General features: G+C 42.8%; 2 protein-coding genes across 3 annotated transcripts in view; one reads left to right on the top strand and one right to left on the bottom strand.

Moving 5' to 3' along the window:
• kiaa1328 (KIAA1328 ortholog) overlaps positions 1-2536 on the top strand; it is a 36086-nt gene extending 33550 nt beyond the window's left edge. Inside the window, exon 12 of the mRNA XM_089009870.1 lies at positions 2415-2536. The gene's annotated coding sequence lies outside the window, so the exon portion shown is untranslated. The remainder of the gene's footprint in view (positions 1-2414) is intronic.
• Positions 1-14103, bottom strand: part of celf4 (CUGBP, Elav-like family member 4) — an 86345-nt gene that overhangs the window by 7736 nt on the left and 64506 nt on the right. For both annotated transcript variants that reach the window (XM_089009873.1, XM_089009872.1), the window contains exons 3-8: positions 8916-8964; positions 4401-4529; positions 3815-3894; positions 2483-2623; positions 1247-1385; positions 228-380 (exon numbers count right to left, since the gene is read on the bottom strand). In XM_089009873.1, coding sequence (XP_088865999.1) covers positions 228-380; positions 1247-1385; positions 2483-2623; positions 3815-3894; positions 4401-4529; positions 8916-8964 — 691 coding nt within the window. The remainder of the gene's footprint in view (positions 1-227; positions 381-1246; positions 1386-2482; positions 2624-3814; positions 3895-4400; positions 4530-8915; positions 8965-14103) is intronic.

A 14103-nucleotide genomic window follows, 5' to 3' on the forward strand; every position in this document is an offset into this window, starting at 1 on the left:
TTGGCCCGCAGGCCTTGACTTTGACACCTGTGCTTTAAGTCATTTTTATTGGTGTTTTGCATTTGACTAAAAATATCAGCCTGTTTTGGGTATTTTAGATGCTATGAAACGTTTTTTTTCTGATGTCAGTTAGGAAACAAAAAAATGGCGTCGGTTGTCCTTTAAATATAAAAACAAAAAACATCTATATTTTTGACGATGTCAAGTGTTTTTAACATAGAATTTACCAGGGTAATGATGGATGCCATTGGTGAAGACGGCCTCTGCTGGCGGCTGTCCGTTGGCTTGAGGAGGCGGCATGCCCGTAAAACCATTGACACTGATGGGGGAGGGGATACTTGTCACGGTCGGGGCGTTGATGCCCGGTGGTGTGCTTCCGCCTGCAACAGATAAAGTATAAAAATCAAAGATGGCTAACAGTGAGGAATTGTCGCTCTTCCTAATCCACCTCCTCCACGCTTCGAGACATGATAGAAAGTTTTACTTTGACTTGGCCACCAAGTCATTCTTGCAAATGTCAGAGGGAGGGCGGCCCCGGTGGGCTAGTAAAGACATTAAATGTCAAGGTTGATTTCCTATCTCTGTATAATCCCTTTGTGTGGTTACAAGTGGATGCGGACCTTCCATGCAAGGTTGACGCTAACGCGATTTTTTTTAAACATTTTCGAGCATTGAAAAAAATCAAAGCATTTCTACACAGCTGTCATCGAATCCATCCTGTGTTCTTTCATCACTGTTTGGTTCGCGGCCGCCACAAAAATGGTCATCAACGGAGTGTTAAGACGGCGGAATAAAAAATCATTGTCACCACCCTACCCACTGTCGAGGACTTGCACACCGCAAGAATCCAAACTAGGGCGCGGAAAATCCTACTGGACCCTTCGCACCCTGCCCACCACCTTTTCCAGCTACTCCCCTCAGGCAGGCGCTACCGATCCATGCGCACCAAATCCAGCAGACATTTAAACAGCTTCTTCCCCTCCCCCCGTTGAACAATAGCCCAAATGGAACTGTATAGTGCTTCTTTGCAATTTTTTTGGATGATGATACTAGTGCAGCGTGTTCGACCGAAAACAAATTCCTTGCGTGTTATACATACTTGGCAATAAATATGATTCTGATTCAGAAGCATGTCACTCGAAATCTCGAGTTAACGGTAAGGTGTACTTATTTACTCGCGACACTCTGGATGGCGACTCTTCCGATTTTTAGCTACCGCGGATGAAAATTCTTTTAGCGCTGTTACCTGACGTAGGCGTGAGCGGCGCTCCTGGGAGGCCGTTGATGGTGGCCATGTGCTGCATCTGGGCAGCGGCGAAGGCGGCCATCGGACTGAGGTAGCCCCCCTGGCCTACAGATGCCATCAACGCGGCTTGCTGCTGCACCTACATGGAGGACGAGATGACAATTTAAAAAAACCTTCCAAAAGATTTAAAAGGAAAAGTTAGCGCGTGTGAGGAAACTGGAAACGGTTGTCAAGAGATCGCCAACCTCAGTCGTGCTTGTTATGAATTTTATAATATGAATGTTAATAAACAATTACTTGTTGTGTACGGCATGTTGTTGGAAGTGGGAAATTATCATTAAAGGACAATCGACACCATTTTTTTGTTTCCTAACTGACACCTGAATAACGTTTTAGGATGATATTTTTAGTCAAATGCAAAACACCAATAGAAATGACTTAAAGTGTCCCAAAACTACTTCAAAATGACCTCGGAAATGCAGAGTTTCAGAAGGTCCCGCCCCCCAGTTCGCGACGTCACGCCAAGACGTCTTGCATTGCTGGAGAATCAAAACAATGGCTTCAGATTCGGAGAATATGCTTTCTTGTTACACATCCAGTGATGAATACGATTCAAATAGTTCTGAAGAGGAAAGCATACATGTTTGCAATCGATTGAAGAAGTCCTTCCGTGTCATTTTGAGGCAACATTGGGGGGAAATGTCTCACCCAAAAAGAGGCAGAAAATGGCCACCGAGCTGTTGTGAGGAATGAATCAGCCCGTTTCCACAGGCTGATAAATTCCTTACATGGAGCTTGGACGCCCTCTTCTGGCTCTTTCTAGTGCAACACGAGGTTTTCAGACCAAACAAGCATTGACGTGATGGAAGGACTGCAACAATTTCGGTCAGGGGCATTCCTTCAGTGACGTCACGTACGGACTCGTCACCAACTAAAAAACAAGACTTCCGGAATATTCAGCACGAGTCTTAAAAGGTAAAATATCGCTATATGCGGTGGAATCTTTGTAAAATACGCCCAGTAGAAGTCATTTGAAGCCATTTTACAAATTATGGACAAAACTTGTCCGAAGACGTCGGTTGTCCTTTAAAGTGTCATTTAAACAGTTTCTCTCTTTGATTTTTCTCGCCCGGCCGGGCTTTAAAACCACATTTTTTTTCTTCCCCAGTCCAAAAACGATGCCATGCGAACAGTCCCTCAAATCCATTGCAAAAAGATGCTGTAGGAAGGCCATGCCTGAGCATAGGCTCCGTAGGCTCCGAACTGCAAAGCCATCGGGTTGAAAATGCCCATCTGACCGGCCATCTGCTGCATGCGGCGAATGGTGCGCTCCTTATCCGTGTCGGCGAACTTGACCACCAGACTGGATGAGGCCCCCTGCGCATTCACAAACACACCCGGCCCGGCCAGTAGGTTAGTATGCACAGATGGACGAATGACATCACCTTGTGTCCCCTGATGTACACACCAAAGCTGAGGCCCCCCCCCCCCCCCGCTCAATCAGTGATAAAAAATACAATACAAAAAAAAAAGTGAAAAGTAGCAAGTCTTTTATTTTGCTTCGCCAAGCTAAGCGCTAACTTTGCTCTCTGATGTAGTTGCCGTGGGTCAATGCCAGGGGACACTTCACCTCCGCCATTCCCATCCGGAGGGATTAATAAAGTACAGCGGGACCTTGGTTTACGAACTTAATTGGTTCCCAGACACAGTGTGTAAGGAGAAAAGTGTGTATCCCAAATATGTATTTGCCATAGGAAACCATTAAAATGAGAATAATCCGTTCCCAGGTCCCCATAAAACGTAATTTTCTACTTTCTAATCCTTAAAACTACACAAAATATACCTTATTTTATGTATAGTAAATGTGCTATAGTATTATGATTAAAGAAATAAACTGTACTATACAATAAAGTCATTTTATTTACCTTTGTGATGGTCGTTAATGGCTTGATGGAATGGAGTGTCGCGTTTCCTCAGCATTAAACACTTGATGAGGAACTTAACCTTCTTCTTTCACCATCTTGAGGAATGATGCTTTCTCTGTGATAATTGTATCTAGTTCATCAATTGTGATCTGTTTAGCTGGGTTAATAGCTTTTTGCATCAAGTGTACAGATGACTTGTGCGGGTTATTTGTGGAGCCTGATTGATGGGATATTTTAACCTTCCAGTCTACACTCTGCTTTTGAACTATCAAAGTTGAAATGGGTCCAAATTTCACCGTTTTACTTGTTTTTTTTCCCCCTTTTGTTCTTTTTGTTTCAAGCTCTGTCCTCTCCCTTTCGTGTGTGTGTGTGTTTTCTCTCTCTCAAAAAAAGTTCGCTGCCATTTCCTTGTTTGTAGAACGGGCTCATTCACGAACGACACATCACTCATTGTGGCAGCTGTGCAAGGTAAAATTTTCATCAATGTAACGTTCGGAAACCGAAAAGTTCGTAAGGCAAAGGGGTTCGTAAACCGAGGTCCCACTGTCTAATTTTCTAACTTTTAGGAGGTCATTAAGCTCGCAGCGATTCACCTCCGCCGCCACTCACATAAATTTACACGTTGTCACGTACGGCTACTTACAGGCATCGTCTGGCTGCCGTGTAGTGAACTGATGGCCGCCTGAGCTTCGGCGTGAGACGAGTATTTTACAAATGCGCAGCCTAAAGAGAGAGAGAGAAACAGAAAACGGGAAAAGGATAAACATGACGATTCTTCTGTTGGATAAAGCGTATCGGGGAATTGCGGCCAACGCGGCGGCGGCCATTTGACATCATTCACAATTTGGCGATCCTTGGCTTGAAATGCCACGCCGACGGGACGCGGGTTGATATTGACAAGGCCGGTTGATGAATCGCAATGATGGAGTTGCCAGTAATTATTGATCGGGCCATTTAGCGGGTCAACGTCGGCTGATGGGAGTTTTTGTTAATGGCGCATCATGGAGGCATCAGAATGATCTGTAATCATCGGGCTTAGTTATCGACGAGTTGGTCGTTGAACCTCGTGATAGCTTCAAGCGCTGTGACAACGCCACGAAAAGGGGCGGCATTTTCGCTGGCACGATACGAGGTCCCCGCGGCTTTTATGCGGGTTTAAAAAAGTCCCCGATTCTCACCGATGACAAAAATTTGTCTGACCGCAAAGTCAGACATGGCGGCAACCTCACCTTTGCTGTTGCCATCCGGACCTCGCAGGATGGTGCACTCCTCGATGCCGCCGAAAGATTCGAAAAGGCGCCGGATGTCGTCTTCAGACTGTTGCTTGTTGAGCATGCCCACAAAGAGCTTTCTGTCTTCTAAAAGGTAGACGCAGTACTTTACAATCCTATTTTTTGACTCGAGAAGGAGGTTTGAATTGATTTGAAGGCGTCACCATGGAAAATTTAGCCAGGCCACTTTGCACTCACGCCAGTGTAGAATATTGGCCATTTATTTATTTGTTTTTATGGCTTGCTTTGAGGAAAGTATTTTAAAAAATAAAATAAAAATCACCAACTATTTCTGTTCTTTTCCGTCTCCTTGGGGATGGAGCGCTGTCGCATCGGACTCGTATTTCATCCTGTCTAAAATTTATGGGGAAAACAGTTTCGGAATGGACAATGCACTAACGTGGGAGACCAACAATCGATGCTGACACGGGTTGCCTTATTTATTTATTTATTTATTTATTTATTTATTTATTTATTTATTTATTTATTTGTTTATCAAAAGGCTATTTATTTATTTATGGATTTATTCATTTATTTATCCATGTATTTATTTAATTATTTATCAATTATTTATTCATTCATTCATCTATTAATTAAATACGCAATCAAATAATTACATAACATATTAATAAGTTCATTAATTAATTACGTAATTTAAATTATTTTATTGTGTTTCTTTATAATTTATTTATTTATTCGTGTATTTATTTAAGTATTTTTTTGTTGATATATGTATCAATTTATTTATTTTTTATTTATTTTTAATTCATTTATTTATCCATGTATTTATTTATATATATTTATTATTATTTTTACTGATTCATTCGTCCATTTATTCATCTTTTTAATTAAATAATCAATCAAGTCATTACATAACATATTAATTAGTTAATTAATTAATTACATAATTTAAATTATAATTATTTTATTGTGTTGCTTTACATTTTATTTATTTATTCATGTATTTAAGTATTTATTTGTCCATATATGTATCAATTTATTTATTTTTAATCCATTTATTCATCCATGTATTTATAGATATATATATATATTTTTTAAACTCATTAATTCAACCATTTATTCACCTTTATAATTAAATAATCAATCAAGTCATTACATAACATATTAATTAGTTAATTAATTTATCACATTATTTTATTTTATTGTATTTATTTATATTTTATTTATTTATGTTGTATTTATTCAATTGTTCAATTATTCAATTATTTATCTATTTATTCACCCATATATTTATATATTATTTATTTATCTATTTATTTATTCATTTATTCATTTGTCCATCTATTAATTACATAGTAAATCAAGTAATTAAATAACATTATATGGTGAATTAATTAAACGTGTTATTTTATTTATTTTTTGTTTTATATATATATATATTTTTTTTTTTGGTGGGGGTTCTTGACGCCCATCTGTTTTTGTGTTTTTGTGCTGGCAAGTGTCAACGCGCCACGCGTCGCCATTAGGGTGAGCAGATGTGTTTGTCCTCGGGTCAGGACGCGATTAACAATCAATTGAAATTCACGTTCCATTCCAAACGAGCTTTTCCAAAGGGGATAATTTAGAGCGAGAGATGCATTGCGGTCGTCAAATGCGCGCGGGCGCGACGCCGAATTGCTCTCAACGAGAGGTCAAATTGCTCTGAGAAACACAGACACAAATGAGACCAAAGTCACTCCAAACACGTCGACTCCAAACGTAGCGATTTGAGGTTGAATAAAGCCAAATATTGTCATGATCTGGTTGGCGACCAATGGGTGGCGCTGTCGGCCCCGCCCGCACCTGCACAGGTGCTGGTCGTCCCGAGCCTTGGTAAACTGCCACGTTCGGATTGGCGACCAATGGGTAGCGCTGTCAGCTGCCTCGCAGGTGCTGGTCGTTACAATCAGTGACAGTCAAAAGGACTCCCGGCACGACCATCCGGTGTCGGGTCATTGTTGTTTGATGCACTGTTGTATGCTTTGTATGCAATTGTATGCATTGTATGCATGTGCGTGTGTTTGGTTCACCTTGGCGGACTTTTAATCTTGGTTTTATTTTTCATACTTTGTATTTCTTTCTGTTCAGACGATTTTGATGTTTTAGATTTTGTTCCTGCTGACTTTATTTTAATACAATTTCTCAAACACAACCTCCTGCTCCCTCCTGCCTGCTTTTTGGGATCCGCACCCGCCATCACCACCTCGCAAAACGTAACAAATATGGGTTTGTCTACGGTACGCTAACGGCAACAGATGGGTGGCGCGAGGGGAGTGGGCAGGGGGGGGGGGCGTCTGTTCCAATGTTACATTGTCGAATCCCGGCTTTGCGGAAATGGATGTATACGTTGGGAAATTAATGAGCCTTAGCGCAATCGCCTCCGAGTGCGGCCTGCAAATTGACGCGCGTGTCGGAACGCGCGCCACGACGCGCTCAACGGTCCGTTCCCCCACAGCCTGTGCCTGACAGGGTGTCCTTGCCGAGTCAACAAGACTAATCTGAGCTCTGGCCTTGCACCAGAGGGGGGGAGGTGAGAGGGTTGCGGGGTGTTTACAAGTGCATACTATGCACACGTACCCGCGCGCACAACACACATCCATTGAGAGCCAAAGCCGTCGGTTCCCCAGGGGGAAGGCAGCAATAAACATTACATCTTTCTTTGGGAAGGGGGCTATTAACGCACACGTATTGGGCCGGAGAGCAAATCAATATACAGCGGGAAGACTTAAGAGTCTGGATGCAAAGCTCTCGCTCGCCCGCCTCTTTCTCTCTCTTTCACACAAAGTCAGTTAGCCGTGACAAAAAAACGTTTGTTTATTTACGTCTGGTGCAATGATTATGCGTTAAGAGTTTGAACCAACATGGCGCTAGCTACAATTTGACATCTTTGATTGATTTCGTTTCATGTATTTTGGAGCGAAAAATTGTGTCTGAATGCCTTTTTTCACTAATTTATTTGCTTGTTTGCTATTTGGTGAACCTTGATTGAGAATGTGTGCAAGACCGCCTGAGAAGAAAAAAAATCCTCAACAAAACAAAAAGGGAAATTAGCTGGAAAAAAGATTCAAATGTAGGGCTGAAGATCAGCACCGAGGTGTAAGAGCAGCCGTTTCCACTCCACCGGTGCTCAACTTTTAACTCATTCACTGCCACACGATGCGCCAAAATGTGTCCACTCCGGTGCCAGGGTTTTTGTCATTTTCACTCAAACTTCGTGTTGATGGCGAAATTAGAAGGAAAACACAGAAATAACGCGATGGTGAAACGTTGTGTGTTGCACCAAGACTACTATTTGATATTCGCGGACAGAAATTCCCAGCAGACAAATCAGCTCATTTCCAACGGAGCTTTGGCGCCATCTTGTGCATTTTCTGTCCAAATGCCTCAAAATGACACGGAATAACTTCTTTAATTAATTGCAAACATTTATGCTTTCCTCTTCAGAACTATTTCAATCATATTCATAACTGGATGAGTAACAAGAAAGCATCTTCTCCGAATCTATTATAGCCATTGTTTTGATTCTGCAGCAATGCAAGACGTCTTGGCGTGACATCACGAACAAGGGGGCGGGACCTTCTGAAACTGGCCACTTCCGGGTTCAAGTTGAAGTAGTTTTTGGACACTTTAAGTCATTTTTATTGGTGTTTTGCATTTGACTAAAAATATCAGCCTGCGTGTTTTGGCTATTTTAGATGCTATAAAACGTTTGTCTGATGTCAGTTAGGAAACAAAAAAGTGGTGTCGGTTGTCCTTTAAAGGACAACGCACGTCTCCGGACAAGTTGTGTCCATAATTTGTAAAATGGCTTCAAATAACTTCTACTGAGCGTATTTGACAAAGATTCCACCACATGTAGCTATTTTTTTACGTTTTAAGACTCGCGTTGAATATTCAGGAAGTCTTGTTTTTGAGTTGGTGACGAGTCCGTACGTGACGTCACTAAAGGACCGCCCTTGTGGTGTCGGTTGTCCTTTAATCTGCCTGCTCTCGTCGCATTTTTTTTTTCATGTGGAAAATGTCTCCAAACGAAGTGCTCGTTGGCTTGATGTGGGGGAAAAAAAACGGAATATGGCAAATGGTTCTTGCAAACGGCACCACGTCAGGATCAAAACAAGGGACAGCTACCTCCTTCCTCACCCTCATCGAAGCACAACGAGGCACGCATCCGCGCATCCGTCTACAGACGCTTGTACGTGCATATGATGAAACTCGCCGTGGAGGCGGAGGGGGGGGGGCACGCTGGCCAACGTCTGCGAGGACAAGCTCTGTTTACATAATCCGTTGTGAATTGGAGAGGGTCCAGCCAGGCTGCGCTGTCAGGCTGCGTTGGGGTACGGGCCGTTGTGTAATGGGACAAATAATGGTGAGGCTGATCCGCACCGGCAGCGTGTTCGCCGGGGTCAGAATAAAGGCAGGAAGTGGAAATGAAAAGAAAGAAAGGGGGGGTGGGGGGTGAAAAATACACTCTACCTCCTCGACTCTCGCTGTCTGCCGGCTTCACCTGGATCGGTCTGTTCATCTGTATGGGGGGGAGGGACAGATGAAAAACACAGAGCGGTTAGTAGTACAAACGCTTCCGTCCCAAAATCCTGTTTAAAAATAACTATTTATTTTTTAAAAAAGAATCACTCAGCCAAATTGGCGGTAAAGTGTATTAAAAATTTCTCAAAAGCTACGCCGCTTTTATAGCCTTTGGGGGAAGAGTTGGTTGGGAATACTGGGCTGCAAATATTATTTGATCTGAGATGAAAGGCGGAGGGAAGGTGTGTGTGTGAGTTTGCGTGTCTGTGTGTGTTTGTGTGTCTGTGTGTGTGTGTATTGTGTTTGTGAGTTTGTGAATTGGTGTGTTTCTGTGTGTATGTTTGTTTGTGTGTGTACACGTTTGTGCTTGTGTGTGTGTGGTTGTGTGTGCATGTTTGTGAGTTTGTGTGTCTCTGTGTGTGTTTGTATGTGTGTCTGTATGTGTGTCTTTGTGTCTGTGTGTTCTTGTGCTTATATGTGTGTATCTGTGTGTGTGTGTGTGTGTGAGAGAGAGAGAGAGTTTGTGTGTGGTTGTGTGTGCATGTTTGTGAGTTTGTGTGTCTCTATGTGTGTGTTGTGTGTGTGTGTGTTTGTGCTTGTGTGTCTTTGTGTCTGTGTGCTTATATGTGTGTGTATCTGTGTGTGTGCATGTGTGTGTGTTTGTGTGTGGTTGTGTTTATATATTTTCCTTCTAATTTTGCAATCAACACGGATCAACACCAAGTTTTCAGACAAAACAAAATACCCAAAATGCATTGTGTGTCGCTTTCTCGGTCAGGGGCGTTCCTTCAGTGACGTGACGTGAGGACTCGTCACCAACTCAAAAACAAGACCTCCAAAATATTCAGCGCGAGTCTTAAAATGTAAAATATAGCTATATGCGGTGGAATCTTTGTAAAATACGCTCAGTAGAAGCCATTTTACAAATTATGGATACAATTTGTCCGGAGACGTCGGTTGTCCTTTAAATATCATTAAATCCTTTCGTTTGAGTTTGCTGAAACACTCATCACTGTAATGAACAGTTCAGATGATTCAACAAAGACAAAAGCCACAGTGTCACGACGCAACACAATTAATGCTCGGACTTCCAGCCTTTCCTTTCATCATTCTCGGCTGAATATTAAATCATCACATCCGCCATAACGTTTATTTTATTTATTTTTAGCCGTCGCGTCTTCACCCCCATCTCCTCCCTCCGCTTGACAGCCAAGAGAGCCCTATTAATGTTTTTAATGTGCTGTGATGCATTATTTATCAGACTGGCTGTTGATATGGATGAAAAAAAAAAAGAACGGGAGAACTTGGAACGCGGCGAGAAAGTTAAAAAATGTGTAAAAAAAAAAAAAAAGCTGGATGGCAAAGGTGATATAATAAGAGGGGTGCTGGGAAGAATTACGGCAATTCATTTTAAACAAAGCGGAGGTGATGGAAGGTGAGGAGTGATGGAGGGGAAACATTGAGGGAACCAGGAAAGAGGACAAAGGGGAGCTATGAGGACATAGATCAGACGATGGGACAAGGTCAGCGTGGAGCTTTCTCTCGCATACATATAAGTGCTTTTACCATGACCCATATCAACAGCGTGGCCTCAATCTGACCTACTTGTGTACCACCGCCACTGCTTTAAAATCAAAGCGCTGGTATGAATGCAACATATTAAAATAATAATAAAAAGCACTGAACCAACCTCGGTATGGAACAGTGAATGCTTTGTTTTGGTCTCGAAAACATGAAACTCATTGTCATAATCCGAGGACCGAATCAATTTAATGTAGCCTTGCTACTTACTTAAACCGCAAGACTTCAAAGTCTCCGCTCATAAAGTTTTACATAGAGTTCAAAACAATGTTGGGTGGTTAAACTATTATTTTCTTTTGCCACTGAAGGCGGAGTGGCGTTTCATGGGCTTTTTGCCGCCATTATCTCAGCAACATTAAACCGCTCCAAGGTCAGTTTGATCAGCCAGCTCATAAGGCGGGAAATTAACACCAGACCGCCGTCAACCGACCCCAAAACAGCCGTTAAAACGGCGACGCTGACTCACGTCGACGGGTTCCGCAATGTCGCTTGCCAAAGCTAGATGGCATCATCGAGCGGCGGAACCAACCCGGAAGCAGGCAACCGTAAAGCTTGTCCGAAAGGCGGGGAGGGGCGTTCGAACGTACGAGTAAATATGAAAAAAAGAAACTTAGACGACACGCTTTGCTTCGAGAGTACGCTAAGCATCTGTGCGAATATGTCATGTAAAAATATTTCAAAATGGGGGTTGGTTTAAAATGGGGGTTCATCTTCTCGGGCGGACGTGCCTCATAACCCCCCCCCCCACACCCGCCTGCATTAATGGTATGACCCATTCATTTACGGACATGTCGAAAGTGCAACACGGAAGTCTTGTGTCCGGGCGGCCTTGGTACGCGGGATGACGGTTGATTGACAGCTCCGAAATCTTCAATTGCTGCTGTGGACTGCAAATTTCCCCATTGCGGGACGAATAAAGGTATTCTGATTCTGATTCTGAAAGAACTGCGGCTACGAAACCCGCGTGCGCCCGCAAGCGCACGCACGCTCGCCTCATTCCTCCGTTGATTACGTAACACAATGACAGTGCTGTGCCACAGATTCCCCGCTAACTAGAAGCCGAGGGAATACACGGCTGTGCGTGCAGTCTGTGCTGTATCAAACCGGCGAGTCATTCTTCTGAATCGGCCTCGTAGAGGCCAGCCAGGCGTAGATGATTAACTCCAAACAATGTGGGATTATAGACGATGCGCTCTGCTTTGAAATGGGGACAATTATTCCAAGTTCTTGATCTGTACGCATCGACTTCGTGTGTGTTCAAGCCGCCACCGTGACGTACAATCACAACAGGAAATGACGCCACCGTGACGTGGGCAAATGACAACCATCGTGGAATTTAGAATAGTCACTTTTTGTGTTAGCCTCAATTTTATCCTGCATGGTATTCTATGTCCATAGTAACACATACCATTCACCTGTACAACTTTTGCGACCCCCCTAGAGCCAAAACGCCTATTTGAAAATCTCACACCTGAATGGATTCACAAATATAACTCCTCAGCGTGTGATATCGACAAATATCGATCCAATACAAAGCTGACCTACTCACAGGAAGCCGTGATATATTATTAGAAGTGTACCCTTTGTCGTGATTTAACGGTTGAGATGGATGACTAGATGGATCAACAAAGGCACACTATTTGCAAACATTACTCCTAAATAATTCGTCTGACATATGGACTGAAATCGCTTTAAAAAGAAAAGAGAGAGAGAGAGAGAGAGAGAGAGAGAGAGAGAGAGAAAAGCAGTGCATGCCAGGTCATTTCATTATCACAGTGAGAAAGCACTCCACGGAAATCTCCGGGGAAGCAAGTAGGCAGCCGCCTTCATAATACCCCCCCCCCACACACACACACACACCCCCACACACGCACTCCCCGCTGCTATTGTCACAACTTGCTCTGTTTTACATGCTGCAGCTGATTGCTGCTGCTCTCTCTTCTTAAACAGTAAAGACTGCCTATTATCTGACTGTAAAGACGATTAGATGTGATTTTTTAGAAGGGGGGGGGGGAATTTCGAGGTGTACCTGCAGGACGAACACATAATCTTGTTTTTATTAAAGATGTTACAGCTAATATTTATTCACTTAAAGGACAAACGCCTCCGGACAAGTTGTGTCCATATTTGTAAAATCACTTTAAATGACTTCTACTGAGCGTATTTTACAAAGATTCCACCACATATAGCTAGATTTTACCTTTTAAGACTCGCGCGGAATATTCCGGAAGTCTTGTTTTTGAGTTGTTGACGAGTCCTCACGTGACGTCACGGAAGGAACGCCCCTGACCGAGAAAGCGACACACAATGCATTTTGGGTATTTCGTTTTGTCTGAAAACTTGGTGTTGATCCGTGTTGATGGCAAAATTAGAAGGAAAATATATAAATAACGCGATAGTGAATCGTTGTGTGTTGCACCAAGACTACAATTTGACACAAATTCCCAGCAGACAAATCAGCCCATTTCCAACGGTGCTTGTGCGCCATCTTGTGCATTTTCTGGGACGCTACATTGGAGTCCTGATGGCTCGAATTGATACGAAAGGACTTCTTTAATCGATTGCAAACATGTATGCTTTCCTCTTCAGAACTGTTTGAATCATATTCATAACTGGATGAGTAACAAGAAAGCATCTTCTCCGAATCTGAAGCCATTGTTTTGATTCTCGAGCAAGGCGAAGACGTCTTGGCGTGACATCACGAACAAGGGGGCGGGACCTTCTGAAAATGAAACTTTCTCAGGTCATTTGAAGTAGTTTTTCATTTTTATTGGTGTTTTTCATTTGACTAAAAATATCAGCCTGTGTGTTTTGGGTATTTTAGATGCTATAAAACGTTTTTCGGATGTCAGGAAGGAAACAAAGAAATGGTGTCGGTTGTCCTTTAACTTTTCTCCACAGAGGAAAGGGAGCTCTCTGGCAGCAGGAGCTGTGCTGTGTCGCATATGAGTCAAGTTTGATTGACGGATTGGACACCGCTGTTTAAAATTCATCAAAAGGACCACTGGGATGCATTTTGAGTAGTCACTACGCACGCATTCCACTGGAACATTTGGTACTCTAATTATTGTGCCACTTCCTCATTTGCCATTCTGGGGGAGGGGGCTGGATAAAGCACATATGGCATGATCTGTTTTATAAAGAAAAAAAAAATCAAGCCTGTACTGCAACTAATCAAGTCACAGAAGTATTTAGACCCCCCCCCCCACACCATCAACACACACACACCGCCCCACCAGGCCCTCTGCAGTGCGCAGAGAGAGACGAGAGTAGAGTCTTAATGTGACAAATGGAACTGAAATCAACTACTGCAAGGCTGCAAGTTTATTTTTATTTATTTGTTCCGACCACACAATAAAAAAATAAAGTTCCATTAAATGCCTCACTTCACTGTGCGGAATCTACCTAATTAACTCATTCGCTGCCATTTCCGAATTTATTTGGGAATTGAAAAGTGTGACATGGAGCGCCATTCCCGAATCTGTTTGGATTTTAGTGTTTCTTGCGGAAGATGCCGTTTAAGCGTTGGCCAGACCTCTGGCAATGTTTTTCCTGT

This window comes from Hippocampus bargibanti, linkage group LG12, assembly GCF_051943395.1.
Source record: "Hippocampus bargibanti isolate YZ-2025 linkage group LG12, ASM5194339v1, whole genome shotgun sequence".
Classification (NCBI taxonomy): domain Eukaryota; kingdom Metazoa; phylum Chordata; class Actinopteri; order Syngnathiformes; family Syngnathidae; genus Hippocampus; species Hippocampus bargibanti.